Source organism: Scleropages formosus, chromosome 10 (genome assembly GCF_900964775.1).
Source record: "Scleropages formosus chromosome 10, fSclFor1.1, whole genome shotgun sequence".
Taxonomy (NCBI): domain Eukaryota; kingdom Metazoa; phylum Chordata; class Actinopteri; order Osteoglossiformes; family Osteoglossidae; genus Scleropages; species Scleropages formosus.
In genome coordinates this window covers 7,262,573-7,286,495 of record NC_041815.1, presented here as the reverse complement: position 1 = coordinate 7,286,495, position 23,923 = coordinate 7,262,573, and the positions used below count along the sequence as shown (strand labels likewise).

The window sequence follows — 23,923 nt, the reverse complement described above, 5'->3', positions numbered from 1 at the left end:
CTACCTCAGTGACTTCCATCAGGGAAATGGACTCTGACAGCCCGAAAGCCTCTGGCCCTGATTCCTGTAAGGGAGGCATATCACTCAGGTTTAAGAGTTCTTCAAAGTGCTCCTTCCACCTCCTGACAATGTCCTCATCAGAGGTCAGAGTTTCTCCACTCCTGCTAAACACAGCCTAAGTGAAACTCCTCTGACCCCTTCTGAGCTGCTGGATGGTTCTCCAGAACCTCTTTGAAGCCGACCGATAGTCGTTTTCCATGGCCTCTCCAAACTCCTCCCATGCCCGGGATTCTGCTTTTACAACCGCAGCCACTGCTGCCTTTTTCGCCTTCCGGTACCTGTCTGCTGAGTCAGGAGTCCCCAGAGCCAAACAGGCACTAAAGACCTCCTTCTTCAGCTTGACGGCTTCCCTCACTACCGGTGTCCACCAGCGGGTTCTCGGGTTGCCGCCCTGGCTGGCACCAACAAGCGTTTGGCCACAGCTGTGCCTGGCTGCTTCCTTGAGGTTTTGAACAGGGTCCATTCAGACTCCCTGTCCCCTACCTCCTCCGGGACATGGGAGAAGCTCTCCCAGAGGCGCAAGTTAAAATCATTCTGGACAAGGTCCTCTGACAATCGTTCCCAGCACACCCTCGTTAAACGCCTGAGCCTACCAGGTCTGTCCATCAGTTTTCTCCACCATCTGATCCAACTACACCAGATGGTGATTAGTTGACAGCTCAGGACCTCTCTTTACCCGAGTGTCCAGAACATGTGGCCTCAAGTCAGAAGAAACAACTACAAAGACGATCATTGACCTTTGGCCCAAGGAGCTCTGGTACCAAGTACACTTATGAGCATCCTTGTGTTCGAACATGGTGTCTGTTATGGACAAACCATGACTAGCACAGAAGTCCAATAACATTTCACCATTCGGGTTCAGATCGGGCAAGCCGTTCTTCCCAATCACCCCCCGCCAGATTTCCCAGTCATTGCCAACGTGAGCGTTGAAGTTCCCCAGCAGGACTATGGAGTCTGTAGGTGGTGCCCTGTCCAGAATCCCTCCCACCTTCTCCAAGAAGGCCGAATACTCAGAACTGCTGTTTGGTGCATAAGCACACACAACAGTCAAAGTTTTCCTCTCTGCAACCCTAAGTCTCATTAAGGTGACCCTCTTGTCCACCGGGACAAACTCCAGCTGTATGGCAGCCAGCAGGGGGCTTGTGAGTATCCCCAAACCCGCCCGGCGCCTCTCACCTCGTGCAACTCCTGAGTAGGAGAGGGGCCACCCCCTATTGGGGAGTTTGGTTCCAGAGCCAACACTGTGAGTGGAGGTGAGCCCAACTATATCTAGCTGGTATTTCTCAACCTCCCGCACCAGTTCTGGCTCTACCCCCCAAGTGAGGTGACATTCCACGTACCGAGAGAGTTTCTGTTGTGAAGTGCTATGACGTCATGAGCCACCTGGCCCCCCCCCGCCGTCAGGTATACATTGCACCTGACCCCCATGCTGGACCTTGCAGGTGGTGGGCCCATATGGCCCCCCCCACGATGCCTTTTCAGACTGAGCCTGGCCGGGCTACATGGGCTGCCCGGCCACCAGGCGCTTGCCTAGGAGCACTACCCCCAGGCCTGGCTCCAGGGGTAGGTCCCGGTGACCCTGTTCTGGGCAGGGCAAACGATCTCCTGTTTACTTTTTCCATGGAGGTTTTTGGAACGTGTTCGTCTGGATCTTCACTCCAGACCTGTTTGCCTTGGGAGACCCTACCAAGAGCATAGTGCTCTGGACAACATAGCTCTGGAGATCCCTAGATCACGCAAGCCCTTCCACCACGCCAAGGCCCCGATCCAGGAAGGGTATTTGGAAATTCCGTTCTTGAATATCAGCTCAGGAGAATTCAAAAATGTCCAAATATGTATAACCAGTGTTAACTGACACTTCAGTTTGGGCAGTTGAATATATATATTAAAGAGTATAAAACTGAGGACTGCCTCTGGTCTATGAAGGTGCTTTGTAATGTTAAAAAGAACATTTTAATGATAAAGGACATGACACACACCATTCAATACATTTAAATACAAAAACATTTCACATTTCTGTCATGTTCAGTGTGACTCAGATGAGAGCTTGAATTACCTTACGCCATCCATCAGCGTATTTTGACACACACACATTTTCAGAACCGCTTGTCCCATACGGGGTCACGGGGAACCGGAGCCTACCCGGTAACACAGGGCGTAAGGCCAGAGGGGGAGGGGACACACCCAGGACGGGACGCCAGTCCGTCGCAAGGCACCCCAAGCGGGACTCGAACCCCAGATCCACCGGAGAGCAGGACTGCTGTCCAACCCACTGCGCCACCGCACCCCCTGATCATATTTTGACATATCTTCTCAAATTGCATTTTTTCTTCTGATATTGACCTTTACCAGAAAGTATGGAAAACATGCACTTATGGTACCAGCCAAAAGTTTAAGAACGCCTGAGCACCCTGGCAATAACTGTATACTGTAAGATGACCTAGACAAACAAGTGAAAGAAGATCAACCCATAAATGTCCAGTATCTTTAGATAATGCTGAAGAAGAGCTAGGAAGACATGTTGGCTGGTTTCTTAATCAAACTGATGAAGCAAGTGCACTCAGACTTTTGACTGGCACTGTGTATCCCCAATCACGTGACTATGCTCTATTCAGACCACACACTGCTCCCACTATGTGGTGCCCTGGATTACAATCACAGAGATGTCACACACACACACACACTGAATTTTGTGCACTTTGTGCTATTTTATTAAAAGACTAAGTTTCTGCTGATTAGCTGTATTTTTTTCTCTCGAGATTCACTCATGTTGTCACGCATTGTGTTGAAGACACATTTCTCAGTTCATTGTAAGAAACTGATCACATTTCCAAATGTAGCATTTCTAGAAAGAAAGAAGTCTGTTAATCGTTCTACCTAAATTAGTCTGTTCTTTACTCCAACCCTGTCAGGTTTCTTTTTCAGAACTTTGTGTAGTAATATGTTTTCTGAACCGCTTGTCCCATACAGGGTTGCGGGGAACCGGAGCCTACCCGGCAACTCAGGGCGTAAGGCCGGAGGGGGAGGGGACACACCCAGGATGGGACGCCAGTCCATCGTAAGGCACCCCAAGCGGGACTCGAACCCCAGACCCACCGGACAGCAGGACTGTGGTCCAACCCACTGCGCCCCTACCTGTGTAATAATAGTCTAGCCTTAAATAAATAACAATACTTATACTCAGTATTACACGTTACATATCAATACACACTGAAAACAGCATCTGTTACATACTAAAAAGACAAAACACTTAGCAACACAGGCAACTTCATGAACGATGTTTATTCACCTTTGGCCACCTGAAGGTGAATGTTCTTTGGAGTCCAACAGGGACCCTTTGGCAGACCTTGCAATATCCCAAAATAAATCTCTGTGGCTTCATTGATTTTCACACTGACAAGCCTGTCTTCTGGAACGCTGTCAGAATGCAACGAAAAGTGCTTTAAAACACACAAAGTGTTGCCTCTGATAGTCACACAGCGATGTCAAGCTTTTAAACACACTGTTGCGATAAAAGTGAACTGTATGTCAAAAAACATCTGTGATTTTCTTCTGTAATGGTTCCTGGTTCCTATAAAACTCAACTTTTAATTTTCTCTACATTTTTGAATTAGGAATGAATTATAGCTGCCTATTATTTTGTGTCTATATATCATTATTTATTCTCCACCTAACAATGCAACTTATAGAGAGAAAGAGAAAGAGAAACTAGTGTGAACTGATTTTGTGGAGTAACAAAAAAATAAATCTTTTAAAATGATTTAAACCATGCAAGGATGTAATTTAAGATGAACAATGATTTGAAGCTAACCTTCTTGGCTGGTGAGCTATTTGCTGTCAGAACTTGGCAGAACGCTGGGAGGCCTGGACCACGGCACCCCCAGAAGCCCCTCTCAAGGGATGAGTGCTTGAGAAGATGGACAGACTGACAGACAGAGTTTTTGGCTCTGTAGGCATCCTGGCCTTGAGGACACAGGATGGAAACTGGACACAAATCACAGACACGCAGCCTGAGTCTGGAGACAGACCAGGTAGACACCAGCAGCAGGTCTCCCATTTCCAGAAACACTGGCCAACTCCTCTTTCATATAGGACAAGATGGTCTTTCCATGGAACACAAATAAAACTGTGGAGAAATGGCCCATATGTGCACCTTTAAACATACAGTCAATCACTTTACATGGCAAAGAGCAACTCATAGTAATGCTCTAATACAGCTGGCAACAGAGTAACTGCAATATTAGTCTCAAACAGAACTTCTCAAGGCTGAGCCATATGGATGTACTACTGACACTATGAGTATTTTAACAAAAGAAGTCATTTTAACTCAGAAAAATGCTTTTCACTCCATGCTATTTTTCGCAGTAGTTTCAGACAAGGACTTTCAACCAAATGTGAGACATTTTAAACAACAACATACAAATACACACATATAATTTTCTAAATACTTAAATGTCTGCGAAAAATTATCATAACAATTAAATGTTATATATTATTAAACTATTTTAGACAGGGACAGCATGTAGGGTAGTGATTAAAGCTGCTGCCTTTAGACCCAAATCAGATCTGAATCCAGCCTCCAGTTGCAGTACCCTTGAGCAAGGTACTTAATCAAAGTCAAAGTCAACTTTATTGTCATTCTTTCTATATGTGAATTACGCATACAAGAGAATGAAATTCCGTTTCTCTTTGGATCTCTGTGTCACATAGAACATACAGCGCAGTCTGTAAAAAAGAAAAATACAACAGACATTAGACATGGGAGACTAGACTAGAAACACTGGACACTAGCTACTGGAGCAGTGATATATTAATGAATTGAATAAATAAATTAAAGAACTGTTTTAACTATATTGTTATTTGTTTAAAGTGACGTGCCTTGTACAAAGTGGCATGTGCTTTTTTCAAGTAACTAGTACAGACTTTTATATGGGGGGAAATCAGTTATGTCAGGAGATGGATATGCGGATGGTCTGGGGGTTTGTGCTGTTGAGGATTCTCACAGCCTGAGGAAAGAAGCTATTGCCCAGTCTGGAGGAGGAGGGTTAGGTTTAGCTTACCCTAAATTAACTAGCGTTGCTGTCTCACAGAGGGGGTGTGGTGGCGCAGTGGGTTGGACCACAGTCCTGCTCTCCGGTGGGTCTGGGGTTCGAGTCCCGCTTGGGGTGCCTTGCGACGGACTGGCGTCCCGTCCTGGGTGTGTCCCCTCCCCCTCCAGCCTTGCGCCCTGAGTTGCCGGGTTAGGCTCCGGTTCCCCGTGACCCCGTATGGGACAAGCGGTTCTGAAAATGTGTGTGTGTGTGTGTGTGTGTGTGCTGTCTCACAGTGCCTGGGTGGTGTAAGAGGACATGGGTTCGATCCCTGCTCAGTCTGTGCGTATACACTCGGTCTGAGTTTACATTTTCTTCACAGACATGGTTTCTTACGAGTCCTCTGGTTGCCTCCCACACTCCAAAGACATGATGTTCAGGTTCACCCACAGTGTGTGAGTGACAGAGAGAGTTTGTCCCACTGATGTATGGATGAGTGACTCTTTGTAAGTAGTGTATCTGGCAGTGTAAGTCACCTTGGTGAATAAGGTGTGTTGGCTGGTAACACTACATAGAGTTCATTAGAAGTCGCTCTGGAGAAAAACATCTGCTAGCTAAAGGTAAATTGCTCCAGTAAAAAAAGAACCCAGCTGTATAAATGGATACATAACTATAAGCAGCATTACATTATAAATCGCTTTGGAGAAAAGTGTCAGCTAACTGAATAAAAATAAATGTAGACAGAGGTGTTATTGTCATAAAGCATTATTAATTATAACATTGTACATTTGGAATTAAAACACTTACATGGTAGAATTGTCTTTAAATTATTTTAAAAGTGAAACTTCTGCTACCCTTGAATCAGAACATATGAGAAGCCTCGTTTCTTGTTAGATTAAAGTATAGTTCCACCTCAGAGAAAAGGCCACCTCTTCATAGGAGGTCAGGCCCACTGAGATTCTTATGAATGGTGGTAGGGCTCAGCCTTAACCTCCGAGAGCTTCAGAGCTGGAAGTGGCTGTGCAGTGTCCCTGCACTGCCAGTGAGCCGCCTCTTCGACAGACTGTCAGCTGCTCCTCGCCACGGCGATTAGTCCCTTTATCGCTCTCCTCACGGTGTTTGCGTTTAATTGGGGAGCGCTAATGCGCAGTCGGATATCGAGGCTGGGGGCGTCTTGGCTTTGCTCTCATCCCTTACTCATTACATGGACCACAGAGGAAGGTGGCAGCTTGAACAGGGCAACTATCTGGAGTATTCACATGCGAAGAAGCGAAAATCAAACATCAGGTAGCATTAAATCATTGGACTTGGGTTCAAAATAACAACTGGATTTGGGCTCAGGAAACAATAAATATAAGCCAAGTATACACGCACACTGGCAGAAGCTACTTGTCCCGAACGGGGATGTGGTGAGCCAGAGCCTAACCCGGCAACTTAGGGCATGAGGCTGGAGGGGACACACAGAGGATAGGACACCAGTCTCTCACAAGGCACCCCAAGCAGGACTCGAACTCCAGACCCACTGGAGAGCAGGACCCGGCCAAACCTGCTGTGCCGCTGCACCGCTGTGGTCCCATGACTAAACCACATGTACGTAACCTAAAATGCTTTAGCAATCATAAAGGGATCTCAAGCTCAAAACAACACGTAATACAACAATGTACCTCAATGTGTTTAAGGGCCTTTAGATGAAAGTATGTTAGGCAATAAAATAGCTAAATAATTGCAACTGAAAAACATAATTTATAAATAAGGTTCTTATTCAATGGTGAGTTTCAGAAAAAAAATGCATAATTAATTAATTAATAACAAAATTGAGTAGGCTAAACTTCCCAATACAAGCCTTGTAGCAAGTGAAGAGAAAACAGTGAATCTAAAAGTTCACTCAACACAATGTATAAATCCCATTATGCATTATGTGGATTTCATACTGTCTGAATATTCAGAGATACCTGCAACCTCTCAATTGGAAAAAAGTCATGGCTTTCTAAAGCCTTCATATTTACATTTACTCACTGAGCTGACACTTTTCTCCAAAGTGACTTACAATGTTAATCTCCCTACAATTATTTACTCATTTGTACAGCTGGGTAATTTTTACTGGAGCAATTTAGGGTAAGTAAGTAGCTCAAGAGTACTACAGCAAGAGGCATCATTAAAACCTGCAACCTTTGGGTGCAAAGACTGCAGCCGTAACCACTATGCAACCAGCTGTCCCCATGAAAGAAATAAAATTTTCCATATTAGCCACTACAAATTTTACACACACACACACACACATTTTCGGAACTGCTTGTCCCATACGGGGTTGCGGGGAACCAGAGCCTACCCAGTAACACAGGGCATAAGGCCGGAGGGGGACGGGACACCAGTCTGTCACAAGGCACCACAAGCAGGACTCGAACCCCAGACCCACTGGAGAACAGGACCCGGTCCAACCCACTTGCACCACCACCCCCCCACTATAAATTAAGTTTCCCAAAATCTTTTTTTTTTCTTACCCTGCCAATTAACTGAAAGGGGTCCTTTGTAGTCCTTCTTTTTCTTGTTATATGAAATGAACTAAAATTCAAAATAAAAGTCTAAAACTCCATCAAAACACCTGACCTACGACATTGGCTGTTTCACCTGTTTATTAGAAGTGCAAAATCAATCCTACCTGAAACCTTTACAGCTCTTCCTGTACTGTATAACTCCTGTTGTTTAAACTGCTATGTATGCATTACAACTATATGATCCCACTTGTACAGTAACTGTATTAACACATTATTACTAAGCACTATGATTCAATCTCATCCTGTTTTCATATTCAACTATGTGTAATTCAAAAATGTGTTACCTTTATAGTGTCTAAAATTGAATTTTATCCATGTTGCATGTAGAAAACTATTTTTACTGTTTTCTAGAAATGTATTTATTTCACTTTTATATGTAAGATTTTAATACCAAACTATTAAGGGATCCATTTACATGCCAATTACACTGCTCATAGCAAATACAGAGGATGACTGTCCTGCAAAATACCCAGGTTTTGGTCTGGATCTTTGAGGAATCTTCAGACATAAGCAAACAAACAACATGTGCATATATAAGCACTGATAAAATGTAAAGTAAAGCATCTAGTGCCATACATTTCCCTGTTACTCTAAAGATACTACAAGGCTCTGATCTGTGCAGACACATAGTGTGACATCACCAAACAGATTAAACCATCCACTCAACCAGCACACTGCTTGGTGACTCAGAGCATTTGCAATTTGTGAGACAAATTTAAAACGATACCTACATCTATTCATCAGCCTCTTCTACTAATTGTTTATTTCATTTAACCACATTGCCAATTACTAAAGAACATCTGCCACAGCTCTAATTGGTCTTGGATAACATTTCAATTAATTGCACAAACCAACAGCATCAAGCAATGTTTCATTGTATTTTTTATTACGTGAAACCTGCCAAAAATGTCTGCATAAATACAGATATACTGCAAAAACACTTTAATTACTATAATAGAAACAAGAAATTTATGGATACGCATAAAAAAACCTGATATGAAAATATTAATATTTATTTATAGAATGAATACACAATGTAATTTTTAACTATACGAGTAACATATGTATACAACTAATAAGGAGCTAAGCTTTTAGAAAAAAAAACCTATGGAAGAAAGAAGATTTTATAAGCATGCAAAAGAATATCTAATCACACACAGTCAAACCAGATTCATTCAGGAGAATGAACACTGTTAACTTTCAGGACATTTCTTAGGTGTTGTTGGGATTGGGATGGACTGTTGTTGATGTGGGAACTTCGACCTCACCTCATCCTCACCTCTCGTCCCCATTTATGGTCGACTAAAGAAGGGGGGGTCTTCATGTTCTCCTTGGCCAGGTGCAATCCCTCCAATGCAACTTAAGCCAAAAAGGATATGCGCATGTTTGCAGCAGGGCTCCCTATCACACACACACACACACACACACACACACACACACACACACACACACACACACACACACACACACACACACACATTTTCAGAACCGCTTGTCCCATAGGGGTCACGGGGGAACCGGAGCCTACCCGGCAACACATGGCGTAAGGCCAGAGGGGGAGGGGACACACCCAGGACGGGACGCCAGTCCGTCGCAAGGCACCCCAAGCGGGACTCGAACCCCAGACTCACTGGAGAGTAGGACTGTGGTCCAACCCACTGCGCCACCGCGCCCCCTCCCTATCACACAACACCGTACAAATACTGAATCAGATTTTTAAAAAATGTAAACCTGCAGAAGAGAGATTTGTGAACAAAATCCATGATGAGTAATTCTCAGCCAGCCATAGTCGAGGTGACCCAGTGCGCCACAGCGGAATAAAAAGGGCCGTAAGGCTTGGTATCTAGGCCATCACGGCATATGCACACAGACACACACGCACCCTGTGAAGTCACTGTTTGGGGCATTTAAGGGCAACGTGGACAGCGCATCTTTAGGCAAAACACAAACTCCACACAGACAGCGCTGTTTAGAAACTTGAAGACTTGGCTATGTGAGACTGTCTCATTCAGTTCATTAAAAAAAGAAAAAAAAATCACAGTTAATCACTGTTGTTTGCCTGTGTAATCCTTTAGAAACCCTCAATGATCCGAAATGCTCTGTAAGTCATTGTGGCGGTTCATGGTGAGTTGTAAATTTTGGTAACTGTGAAATGTGTGTGATGTCAATGGTAATTATATGGTTCACAAATAGAAATACTGTTATATGTACACATGAAGGAACATGAACTTTCTGAGCTAAACCTGATAAGATCAATAAAAAAAGCACACCAGAGGTCATAGCTTCTGATAACTCGTTTAGGACAATTTGTCAATCAATGAAATCGTTTTAGGTTACATTTATTACAATGCTTAAGGCCGAAACTAGTTACTCTATTGCAAGTTACATAATCCTTATGCTTTACTCATATGCACAACATTCCCTGCAATACTACACAGAGTTACCATAACATGAGAGAGTGGAATTCAGGTCGTGTCTTGGTCATTCAAATTTGTACAAGGGTTGTGTGCTCATTTAAGTTTTGTGACTTAGCACAGAAGAGGCTGAGGATTCAAGCTAGAAACCTTTACCCTGAATCTGCGACATTCGACTTCTGATGCGACAACAAACACCTTTGTGGAGGAGAAAAAGGGAACATGTCTGAAAATAAAAAGGCACAAACGCAACACCGATGTTGTGCTTCAAAATGTGTATGTAAGGAAAAATTCTAGTGCAGTGTAGATTCACATGTCTGAATCATGATTTTTTTCTCCAGGGTAGATTGCGTAATTTTTTAGTCATGTTGGTTTGCTATGTAATAATACACTGGATGCTCAGCTAACAAACGCAGCTGGAACGGAAGTTTCTTTGTAAGTTAATTTGTTCGTAAATCCCACCACTATGTCACAATCAATACAAGTTTAATAGTACATTGTTTGTTCAGGTTCTCTGAAAACCTCAGATAAAATAATAACGAATTAAGAATTCAGTGTATGGCTTTATTTATTCCATTCTTATTATCGTCCTATGTGGGGTCAATGGGTTCCAAAGCATATCCTAGATACCTTGGGTAGGGCAATAACATTGAAAGAGAAATGAGAGAGGTGTGTCTGATTATTCACTGAGCAAGTTCTGTAAGTCTCGAATACGCCTATAATAAACTTTTAACAAATTTTATATGCTATAAAACTTAAGATTTTTTCAGTGTTCAGCAACATTAAAAACCAGTGTAAAACCAGTGTAAAACGGCTGAAAATAATACTTTGTCTCTATAAATTTTAATAGTAATTATTTACTGATTTATCCCATTATTATTATTATTATTATTATTTGTTCGTTCGTTCTCAGAACCGCTTGTCCCATATGGGGTTATTATTATTATTATCCCCAACATTTAGGAGTACCAGACACAAGTTGTTAATTCCACGCAAGTTTGTTCAGTGCTGTACCACATTCCTTCGCTGTATGGGTGTGATTTACAGACAACTAATGGCTAGATGTGTAAACAAAGGTTTTTATTTTTTAATTTTTCAAGGTAAGTCTAGTGAATAAATAAAATTAAAAAATAAACAGAACAATCTGTTTTAAAATTCATAACTTTAATGCCTGTATCATGAGATGTCAGTTTATTTAATCTGTTTATTTTTGAAAATCATGATGTTTATATGATCAGAAATAACAATACACACTTAGGAACTTCATTGTTGCATCAACATGTTCAAGTGGGAGAGTGAGGCGCATACAAAGACGAAAGTTCACTGCAAGGTAATGCCTTTTTATTGTGGACAACTCGAATGGACCTTCAACTGTACACATCTTAAGTAAAAATCATAAGAAAATAAAAATAATAATGCATTTATTACCATCAGTTGCGCTGACGTTATAAAATGCAGCTCTTGTAGTATGCTTCCAACAGCTGTGTGAAAGACACCAAATGGCGGTAAAAGGGTCAGATTTTACCTCCGTTCAGTACAAACCACGGTAAAAACATGACTGCAATGTACCCTCTGACTTACAAACACAATACCACTCACATAGTAAAAGAGTCACAACCAGCTCCTACAGTGGAGCATATTGTACAGTATGTCAAAACCACTTATTTACAGGACTGTTGTCAGGTTCTCAAAAAGGAGGGAAAAAAAGTGGATCAAATAAAAATTCATCAGAGAAAGCTGAAACCTCGTCATTCTACTCGGTCACTATTGAACACCCCGTCCAGCCAACACTGAATACGCCTTCAAAGCCAAGTGCTGGGGTACAAAAGGGATCTTTCTGTGAACGAACAGCAGCAGCTGCAACGGATCTCGGACCTGCCTTCTAATGAGCGCCAAGCTGATCTCGGCACTGTGGTGCCTGCAGCTCCATGACCGCTCTGTCTGGGTTTGGCTCAAGTTTCCTCCCCTGTGCCGCAGTCCGGGGCATGTGCTCGTGAGGAACCTTGTGTTGCAAGGCCCATCGAAACGACATCAGGCATTACAGTCAAGCAGGCAATGTTGAAACAGTACAATGCAATTACTGTGCCGGTGTTGTCGAAACGTAGCTCTACTAGCAGCACATACTGTGAAATGTAACTAAAATTTCATCTGAGCGAATGTGTCCATCACATTCCAAAGGAGTTTTTCACATGACGGCACAGATTACCTTTGTATACTTTAAGAACTGTACGAGACAATTTACTCACTTCTTCTGACAACACTAAAATAGAGAATACTTGGAAAACAAAAAGAGCGAAAAAAAAACAAAGAACCCATTTGACCATTTCACTGTATATTTTGTAGGAATATGATATGAAAATTAACATGTTAAAAATTCAGGCTTTATGTTTTTAAGTACTGAACCGTTAGCATTAAGAAAGCTGCAGCTGTACTGGTACTGTTGGCATTTACAAGTGAAAACTTGTAAACAGTACAAAACTGGTAAACAATACATTTTTTTAATTTTTCTATTTACATGGCACCAAACATAGATGGCAATTTAAAACATTTAACGGTTTAGAGCAAATCCAGTTATCAAATGCAAACAGTTCTCCAAGTTCAGTGAAGGAATTATCTTCATGTGCTTTTCCTGGGATCCTTTATAGGTATATATTGTTTCAGGAATTTATCTGAACTAGATGCTCACTTGATGTTCACACTAAGCTGGTACGTTAGCTGTGCAACTCTTACAAGACTACTATACACGTACTGTAATGCTTGAAAAGTGTAAGGCAGAGTAAAATAAAACCATAATGTTACCCCCATTATTTCCAGTAAAATAATAAGCTGTGGAGTAGGAGGTGTACAGACAAGATCAGACAGCAAAATGATTGAATAACTATAAAAACAAGGTCCCATCAAAAAAAAAAAGAAAAGAAAATGAAAACGTAGTAAATTCCCAAATGGGGTTTGTAACAGTGCCTGCCTGTTTCATTCACTGTTATTTTTATATGCTCTACACAAGTCATACAAATGAAAAAATAAAAGAAACTGCTGAATGTACCTACAGTACAGTAGTAGCTAATAAAGCAAACAATGGAATGAAGAAAGCCTTTTCTATGCCCATGTAATTGTAAAACTACTCTCATCTTTTACGTAATGACCCTCACTTCATTACTTGACTCAAGAATATTCGAAAAATAAAAACATCAGTTTTGGACAGACAATATCAAAAGGCCTAATAACCAACCTAACCTTCAAAAACGCAAAGTCAATTTCTCTGCAGTGAGAAGAAAAACAACACCCCGAAAGGACTTTGAATGCAATTAATTCAATTTTGAGACGTCTACAATGAAAAGAAACTCAAATTCACTGTGCACAGTTGCATCAACGATCACAATATTTTGTGCATTTTTTTTTTTTTTTTTGTCTGAAATGTTTTTTGGTCACCCACAAGGCAACTCTGAAATCCAATGCGAGATGTTCCGTTTTTTTCGTTGAATATTTCCTGGATTAACAGTACCGACATTTCAGGTAAAACATTCTACACATTTATTTCATCGACTCGTACACAAACTCATGTTTCATCGGGACTGAGATTTGTCTAAGCATTTTAATAATGTAAACACAATGTTTCACAAAATGGTCCTCAGTGCTGTAATATTCTATACGTAGTCCCATTCAGATACTTTTTTTTTGCATGGTAATTACATTAGAATATTTTTATTTTTTTTTTTACATGAATCAAGGCAACTATGGAAAATGAAGTATGAAACTGACATTGTAAATTACAGTGACTTTTTTTCTGTACAGTCAATTCCTGCGATTATTGTCATGGTTACTAAATTACAGAGAGCTTGTGGGGTTCTGGAACACTGTTGCAAACTCCACGCTGAGGAATAACATCGGTGACAAATAACTATCATAACTCCAAAGTTATACATTTTGTTTATGTCATACTTGTGTGTGGGAGAAAAGTTAACACACTTGCAGCCTCGTTTTTGTCCTTAGATTGAGATCTCTGTCCGTGGATCACTGCTCTCAGAGCACCTCCCCACAATTCCTCAACGCCAAACCCCACTCTGTACAATCATTGGCAGACAGTTTACTTTTTCAGGGTGAACACAAAAGACACACACTATGGCGTAACGCAGAGGAAAATCCTCACGCACACTTATATACACATGCACACACAATAAGGCTTATTCGTACCAGGTGGACAGAGCTTCACACTCGTTTCAGTTCCTTTTTCACCTGGAAAAAGCTGTTGTACCATAACTGGTGAATCGGAGCAAGAACTTACACCAGGTACTGTACAAGCTATGAATTTTTGACAATACCTAAGGATTTGTGAGCTCCATAATGGAAAACGCTTTTGGGCAAACCTGTTCTTTGACCCCCCCCCCCTTATTCATGCAGTACAATCTCATTTGTAAAAGAGAAGTGAAGCTTTAAAAAGTGGTGAAAAAAAAAATCAGCTCTTCTCTTATATGACCCAGGGAACACTTGTTCAACATCGTGGCACATAGACTGTGTTCACTGTTTTTATCCTGTTCCCACGTGTGTGTCCTTTGCGTACGGGCAGATACAGGCCAGGCCCGTGGAATATGGTCATGAAAAAGACCATGTCCCAAGGCAGGAGTGTGTTAACGCGTGACAACATCATTAATGTCCAAAGGCTGAATGATTCAAACCTTACAGTGCATTAAAGCATTTCAAGGTTTCATCTTTTCATCGTGTTAAACCACTGACATGAAAGCAAACCATTGTCAATGCAAAAACTCTTAAGAAAAACGGAAAACAAAACCATAATCAAGCCAACATTCTGTTCTGCAATAGGATATGACCAGTCAGAGGGTGTAATGCTTCAAGTTTATGCACATGGAGATGGATATGGTCGAGAGATCGCTGACACGGTATTAGGCATATTTTTGCCAGAGAAAGGGTGATGTCAGGTGGATCAAGATTCAGAAATGAACATTCACATTGGCACCATACGACACTCTTCTCCACTGCGTTCCTGTCTCCTAATGTGGACTATGGCCCTACCCCGTGTGCAGCAGCAATGCAGCGCTTCCTCTTTGCAGAGCTGGGACCAGAGAGCCTAAAGCTGAAAACATGTAGCATCTTTAAATGAAAAGTTGAGATTTGTGTGATGCCTAGCATTCGTGTGCTCAGACACGCACGGCGCTGAGAAAACCGGTGCCAAGGCCCACTGTAACAGGGTCATGTGCACTGGAGGGTTTATACTGCACATACCTAATAGAGAGTAATCATTAGCTATTACTGGCTTGCGATACACTCTTAATTTGTGAAAAGCCAGGAAACTGTAACACGTTCTCAGGTCTGGATTAGGAGTAATCCCTGCTGGCAGAAGGAAAGTCAGATCCTGGAAGGAGAGGAGAGGGTTTCTCGCTCGTCTGGTGGTTCAGTGAAAACGCAGACGAGACGCTCTCAGTTGGGTGGCCTACCCAGGGAGCAGTGCTCATACTGTACCTCCTACACTGCTCAGTGCTGTCTGTTAGCATAACCTTCTCACTAAAATGAAGCAAAAATGATTACAAAAACTCTAAACAGTAAATCCATTGTCAATCGGAAATATCATACATCCAGTGTATAACTTTCACCACATATGTTCAGCGCTGCCCATCCTAAGATAAAAGGTTTCTTTTTTTTTTTTTACACAATTGATACATTTATAATAACATGAACGAAAAAATCTTAAGACAAAAAATAATGCACAATTATTATCAAGCAACCAGTTTCCTGGATTGAAAAGTCCATGGCGACTGGCCATTTATTAGCCTTTTCATGAGCAGAATTGTTTAATATTTTAAAATACCTTGATGTCACATTGATTTTTTAAAGGGTCTGAATGGGGGAGTCAATGAGGGATGGGTGGCTGTGTTGAAGCATCAAGGCGTGGGATTAAATGAGAGATGGAACTGGAGATGTTGGGGGTCGGGGATTGACTGAACGTGACGGGTGAGCAGGGTGTGGTGCGGTGAACGGTGGGAAGGAAGGAGGTGGTGGTTTGGTTTCACATGCCCCTACACATACCACTCTTTTTTCGAAATGACCGAACCATCGGTTTGAGAGACCATGTCATCTGCAATCTCGGGTTCGGGGTCGTACTGGAATGCGAGGGTCCGTTCATCGTACTCGCGGCTCTCGCCCTCTTCCACCGTGAAGTATGGCCTCTTCAGGTCCTCGGCATCATTGCCGAAGGCCCGATCACCACCCTCAAAGGAGCCTGAGCCCCCCATTTGTGCAGGCTTCTTCTCGTCGTCCGAGTCATCAGGGTACTGCAGGCTGGTGGGTAGCGGCGGGTGAGCGGGTGCACTGCCTGCCTTGCTGTAGCCATTCCCGAATACATGCTTCTTTGTGCTGTAGTCGCCCTTGAAGGTGTGCTGCCGCCGGCGGAGGAAGACAAACAGGAGGGCGGCGGCAACGCCCAGCAGAACCACGCCCCCTACCGCACCCCCGATGGCAGCACCAGGACCCTGCTGGTCCCGCGGGTTCTCGCGGCCCCCGGGTGGAGGATTGTTAGGGTATTCTGGGTAGGAAAAGACAGATGGAAGGGGACATTGTGTCAGTGCTCTTGTGGGAGGAGGTGTGCTTTGTGTGTGTGTGTGGGGGGTGGGGGGGTGGAGGAAGGGTGAGAGGTAAGGAAAAGCCAAGGGAAAAGAAGGGGATGCATCTCGCCCACCCCCGAAACCACTTCATTCGCAGAGCAAGCAGTGGCCATGACAACGCGCATCCGTCGCTTGGAGAAACCATGCAAAGCAACCAAGCAGCCATTACTACACACAGCCAAACTGCCACCACAGAAATAGAAATAAAACTAAAAGAGATTTTCCTTTTCCCCCAAACACAAAGAAAAGCACACTGAGCGTAACAATTTAAGAAAGCCATCCTTCGGCAATTTTTCAGCTCTTCCAAATCACATAAATGACTTCAACCGCATCAAAGTCTTCCAACCTCCAGTTTATTTCATAATTCTTTGGCAAACTTAAATAACATTTAAAAAAATATATACTTAGCTGCAGTAAATTTCATTTTCTAACCACACAGAAACGCTGCTAAACTCCGCGCCTTCAAATCACTACGCATCACTCAAAATATTTGCTATTGCTTACAATATCTGGGCAGCTCTGTGTTAATATGATGACACAGATCAGTGGAAATGAATTTGAAACAGGTAACTCTGGAAAATGAAAATCATGGATGCACACGAGTACCGTAACATGTTCCTAAAAAGCCATGAATGCCAGGTGTATTTAACACCTAATCACAAGAGCCAAGTTAATGTTCTTCAGTCCCACAGCCTATTGCAGTGAACAAAATGGATTACATGCTGAAGATGGAGATTTACAAATACCACAGTCAAACATTTCTAACAGAGATATAAATGCTGAAAACCTCCTAAGGATGCATATATTTTTAACATTTAAAAAGAGCTGCAAACAAACGAAACTGCATCTATTGAACTATCAAGAATAACTGAATCCAAAGGTGTATGAGTGCAAAATCAGGTATACTGACATGTGCATGATGAGAAATGTTCACCTGGTCCTCCATCAGTCTGACTGTCAAACATGAGTCATATCAGCCTGCACTGTCACTTTTAAAAATTTTGTTCAGCCTGGGAGAGGATAGGCACTCCGACACACCGTCAAACTTTGCATCAGTCTTGCAAATCTCTGCGCTCCACAAACACACAGCCTTTTCACTGCATTGCACTACCGCTGGACATGGGAGTCTGCCCAAGACAAAAGGTTTAAAATTTCTTTTTTTTTTTTTTGATTTTCAATAGAAACATGGTGTACCATGCCAAAAATTAGCCAGTCCTAATATAAGATAATCAGCCATAATGTGAGGTCATTTGCACAGCATAAAGAAAGTAATTCAAAAAAGGAAAAATATGACTTTTTCATAGTAAATGTCATTTTCATAGATTTGCACATAACTGAAGATCATAGACAATTGCACATAACTAAATACTGTATTTTTTTCATGTAATACTATTCAATGTCTCAATATGGCATCCAATCTGGTCAAAAAAAAGTGTTTGAAGTACTCGAGCCATAACTTCATTTTCTTTTTGTTAAACAGCTATGTTTTATTTTAGGCAACACTGTGGTGCATAATTGCATTAGCATAGTTCATACTTTGTCTATGTTATTTTAGTTTTTGATGCTGCTGGAGTATTTTTACTAATGCAGATACTTCATTTTTTGCATTTGAATGCCATAGCTAGTAACTAGCGGAAAATCATCGACCCGTGTTTCAAACTGATGAGCCGGTAGAAGCTGTCTCCTCATTTCATTGTTAACAGAGGAAAAAAAAAACACTGTGCTCACAACCCGTCTCCATGGAACTCTTATGCACTGCAGGCACACTCAGTAATGACATCGCAGAGCACGAAGCAGGACTGACACCTGACACATCATTATTAATGCTTCTCATTTTCCATCAACATATGTTATTATGGAATAAGGATGCAGATCTTAAAATGGCATTGGTGGCACCGTGGTAAGTGAAATTTTGATATGTCACCGAACCCCAGCAACTACAAAAACAGTGCTAGGACGACAGTTATGAAACAAGTTGAGTTGCAAAACCCGAGGCAGTACCGCCACCTGTCGAGAAAAATCATTGGTTTTTGAAATACGACAAGCATTGTCCATTAGCACACACATTAGCATGGCACACTAACGCACTACTTACTAAATTACCATATGGTGACTGTTTTTTTAGAGTAAAGAAAGAAATGCATTTCCTTGTCTTTGTCCCCTTTCTCGTAACTTCCCATCTCCTGATATGGACAAATTGCAGCCTCTTCAGTTCTTTCAATGCCTGAAAGATTTTTTTTTTTTTTCTTTTTCGCAGAATGGTTACGTTAAAATGATCAAAGCCATTCTCAGAAACTGCTCTCATCTAAATGGGGTGAAACTACAATACAGAGCAGTTAGTATGAACAAAAAAAGGGAGAAATGAATAAGAGGACACCTTAAAAGGTTCCCTGGAAATAGGGCGAGGCGAGGCGTGATCAAAATGGCTTTCTTCGAACTTCATCTATTATCCTCAATGATGGAGTTTCTGCTAAGGACGAGGCGCACAATGAGACTGGCTACGGTAATGTGGGAAACAAAGCATAGCAGTAGAGGGACCAGCGTTATATACAACTTTACCACCATGCTGTTTCTACTTTATCCCCAAATGAGACTGCTGAAAGATCGACATTCAGCTTCCATCCACCGGGGCCAAAAACCAAACTAATTTCTCAGACTGGAGATAGATAATTAGTTCAGACAATGCATCCCATAAACTGTTGCTGGTTTCTTTTCTTCTCAGCGTGCGGTCAAGTAACGCATCCTCACACACAGCTGAAACAAAGCAGCACAGAGACTGCTTGTGATATTGAGGAGACAGTTACAATATTTAAGGCGTGCTGCGAATGAAGAGCTGGCTATTGTCTCGCTGTACATATCTGTAATCCTCAATCTTTTTGAAAGCCAAACTCATGTCAACTGAAAAGATTCCCTCATAACTGGGTAATATGCGAAGTGCAAGATGAATAACCTGTGTCCTTCCATCTCCAGTTCAAAGTCTTTTGGTTAACCTGCTAGGATGGCAAGAATCTCAGTTATTGGTTTCTTGGATTTAATCCGACTCCTAATGGGATTATTTTTGGGTAAGGTGGGCCGCATTCTTTGCTGGACACATGAATGATAGATCAAAGCAGGGTCACTGCTGCCTGGGAACAGATGCGTCTTTGCCAAATCCAATGAAAAAAGTGAGCACACCATTTTTATGCAATTCGTCTTTCCACTTCCTGTGTATACCACCCTTTTACCGCACCTAATTGCTAACAGTCCATATTTTAGAAGTTTCCAAAAGTGCAGAACAGACATATATCAGCTGCTTTGCCACAGCATCAAGTTCTGTCCTTTCTTTACATTCTGAACGTTGTAAAGGACTCATGGATTTCTCATTCTGCTGTGTTTGTAGAGTAAAAACAACAGCTGCAATGACCATTAAAATGACATTCTTTGTGGATAGCAGTCTATCCTCGGACCTGCAAATGGCAACGCAAAAAAATCTGTGCCAAGCCTGACACTTAAGTACAATGACAGAAAACCTGTAGGCTTTTTGCCTTCCACATGACAAGGGCTTCCAGCCAACACACCATGCAAGGCATAGAACTGTATTTCACAGTGAGTTGAAGTAGACTGCTCCACCCGCTAAGAGGCTGATGGATATCTTCAAAGTGAGCACAACCCCAACCCAACACAGCCCCAGTCAACAAAAGACAGCCGATGCCAACAAGCCTCTGGGAATATGTAGATAGGGAGGTTACCTTGAGCGCCAACAACCAATTCCTTTGAGATTAATATGTGCCAGCGGAGCGCTGAAAGGCTATAACTCAATCCACAGCCTTTGATAGGTTTGTAATGTATGACAGGACAAATTATAGCCTTCAAATCCTCTTACCGAGATGTATTTTAACATCATTAATCACTCAATTTTTGAAACATTTAGACAGTTTTATGGATCATATTTAATGTAGTACTCATAAAAGGTGTTGTAAAAATTAAAACTGTACCTCTATTTCAGCCCACATATATGGTATTAGCACCATTGTACTAGACAAGATAAGTACAATTTGTGTACTTTAGAGCTCTTAGCTCTTGACCCCTTAGTAAGCGGATCCCTCAGTAGAAACAGTTATATGGATGCTTCAGCTGTCCTGGCTTTATACTTCCTATTGACTTTTCATGATAGAGCAGTGAGTACCATGAAAGGGTTTCCCTTTCGGAGGGGTGCCTGTGTTTGTTGGAGTCACTGGTTTGCTCCGTTTTGCTGATTTGTTCCTAGGGTGGTAAACGCCACTGAGCTGAGTAGCTCATAGCAGTGGTTCAGTAAAGATGCGTCAGCATGGCTACAGAATATTTTCAACAGCCATATCACGGTGATAATGACATTGCCAAAAAGTTGTTTCCATTCTGATCTTTCCACTTTTCCATACTTATTCTCATTACCTTACTTTTACTATTGTACAACTTTACCGGTATTTACAGGTGTAACACTTTGAGATCTACTTGCAAATCAAATTTTAGATCCTGCACTGTCTTGTCTTGCTTCTGCACTTGTCTGTTGTACTGATCTTTTTGCAAAGTGCACTGCATGTTTTGTGTGGCGCGGAGGTACAAAGAGAAACGGAATTTCATTCTCCTGTATGCATAACTCACCTACAGGCAGAATGACAACAAAGTTGACTTTGAAATTTTCGGGGACTGAGGCCTTTAAATTGTAGAATAAAGAAAGAAAGAAATAATAATGTGGCCAAGTAGCCCAGAAAATTCTCCAATATTTCATAAAAATATGCTAAATTACCACATCAAAGTAAAAACGGTCTCCGAATTGGTTACATAGAGCTGGTTTTAAGCACACAACCAAATTTCCCATATAAGTCCATTATAAAGGTCATATGACACCACTGATGCATTTCCTAATGTGGGGTGTAGTACGGTGCACACATGGATACTGGTCCCTGGTATGGTGGTGAAATGGACAATGAAGGCTTTTATGCACAAAAACTACCAATGGGTTGGAGTATCACTATTCTAAACACATTAATTTATCTGTGCCACTATAACACATATAAAAAGAAAAAATCTGCTGTCCTTGCTTCTTCTCCAGTTTCCCTTCTCCTCACTCTTGCTGTGCTAAAGTTATACACTGATTAAAAACCGGCATGTGAACAATCACGTAATTTGGCTGATTACACCCCAGTGCTTTCATGGACGAGATATTCCCACCCCATGTTGCCCCAAACAGCACATATCATATATGATTTGCAAGGAAACAATGATCATCACTAGGAACATTCACTAAAACATAGGTATAAAATGCAATTCGGTGTTAATTTTATGCATTTATAAAGGCATGTCATGTGGGTACACAAATGTGAAGACACAAGAAGGAGGTCCTTCCATATGCGAAAGGAAGTTAATTTGTGGTTTTTGCTCTATGTCTGTAAGATGTTTATAAATGTGGGGTACATATAATCCAAATAAAATTTAAGATGAACATTTTACTTGTTAGTAGCAGCCGATTCTCGTAAACTTGTGTCTTGCAAACTTAAGTAATCCTCGATGCGGAATACAGTTTTAAATGCACAGAACCCCTGAACAATGGTAGCTTCGTTCAGTGACTCTTCATACATTGTCTAAATCTTGAAGCAAATTCATCTGAATGATTCACCTTGCTCAGTGTGCCAGAGTCCTTCAAATGGCTTCCATAATTTGAGTAATTCAGATGGGATGAGGAGTGCCACAATTTCTAGCTCTGATAGGCTGGTATTTTATACGGCCTGTCAGACCTTTCTAAGTTTTTTCTACAAATCCCATATGTGATGTATGCGATATACCGCATTTCTTTATGATATTTACTCAAGGCTATGCTCCTCCACCTCTGCCTGTTTGGTGGTCCCAAAATAAAAGGTCTAAAATCAAAAGTGCAAAGGTTTTCGGTTCTGACTCCTATGAGGTGGAATGACCTCCCCCTCTCACTCAGAACTGCTGAATCTCTACATTTAAAATAGGTCCCAAAACTCACAGCTTTTCGGACTGACTTCTCCCCGATCTCTGCAGTGCAATGATAAACGTGTAAGTGTTTGTTTTTAATGTTTAAATTGTTTTTAATTTTTAAATAATCTGTTGAATAATGGATAAACTTTTACGCAGCAACTCCTGTAATTTTTTTTTTTTTTATGACGGAATGTGACAAATCGACTGTACTCTAGAATCACGTGTCTGCATCCGAATCTCTCCTGTCGATGCAATGCACTCGTTGTACTCTTCTGCGAGACGCACATTGCTTTGGAGAAAAGCGCCTGCTAAATGAATAAACGTAAATGTCAAAAGGCAATACATCACAAAACAGCGGATTCAAATAAGGCTGTTTAGGCTAGCTTTCTGAGGTACAGAAGAGCGGCGAACGAGACACAGAGAGCTGACAGAAATGTCAAGAAGGGAAGGCAGGAAAAGTGGACGGCACCTGGTTTTCAGTTGTCAAATCAAATGCTGCCGTGAAGAAAAAAAAATACTTGTGTGCTGCAGAGGACCCACATACTATCTGGGGGGGGCTGTGTTAAGGTGGACCAACATTTCTCCATTATGTGATGCCGAGGGACTCGTTGAAAGTCAGAAGCGAAGCGAGCATTCGCTTATGTACCATGCTCCGCACGACGAATGGCAGCCCATGTTCCAGAACAGGGTATATTCAGCCGTTTTAAAGACATAAACTCAAAGTGCATACCGATAGCGTCCCCGAATTCTTACAAGAGAACCCGGGAAGTGCATTCGCCGACCGAACCGGAGTTGAGCTGCTGGTGTGTTGAAACAGAAAGTGGCACTTAATCAGCAGGTTGAACATCAAACAGGACCCCAAAGTCCATCCCCTGCTGCCACTGTTACTCTCTTGATAATTTCCCAGGAGAGCCAGGACAAGCTCCGCACGGATGAGCAACAAGGTACACGGTAGCACCTGCTTTGTTAACCCTGCCCAGCGCTCCACCGATGTGTTCCGACACATTTCCGCCCACTTTTTATTTCGCCTTCTCTAAAACAGCTGGTAGTGTAGTAGTTAGCGCTGCTGCCTTTGGACCCAATGGTGGCAGGTTTGAATCCCAACTCCAGCTCTAATACCGTTGAGCAGGGTACTTACGTACCTAAATTGCACCAGTAAAAAATTGCCCACCTGTATAAATGGGTAAAAAAAAATGCAGGTAGCTACATTGCAGCATTATAAGTGGCTTTGGAGAAAAGTGTCCGATAAATAAATAAACTGTAAACGCGGGGCACCGTCTTCTCATCCT

The 23,923-nt window shown here is 42.0% G+C and overlaps 1 protein-coding gene across 6 annotated transcripts in view; it reads right to left on the bottom strand.

Moving 5' to 3' along the window:
- The window catches only part of nectin1b (nectin cell adhesion molecule 1b), a 142,344-nt gene that overhangs the window by 53,278 nt on the left and 65,143 nt on the right, over window positions 1-23,923 (bottom strand). For 5 of the 6 annotated variants that reach the window (XM_018764803.2, XM_029255693.1, XM_029255694.1 and 2 more), the window contains exon 6: window positions 14,862-16,594. The exons of the other annotated variant lie outside the window; for it this stretch is intronic. In XM_018764803.2, the coding sequence (XP_018620319.1) occupies window positions 16,089-16,594 (506 nt within the window). In that variant the 3' untranslated portion in view covers window positions 14,862-16,088. Of the gene's footprint in view, window positions 1-14,861; window positions 16,595-23,923 lie in introns of those variants that run through there. 6 annotated transcript variants of the gene reach the window in all.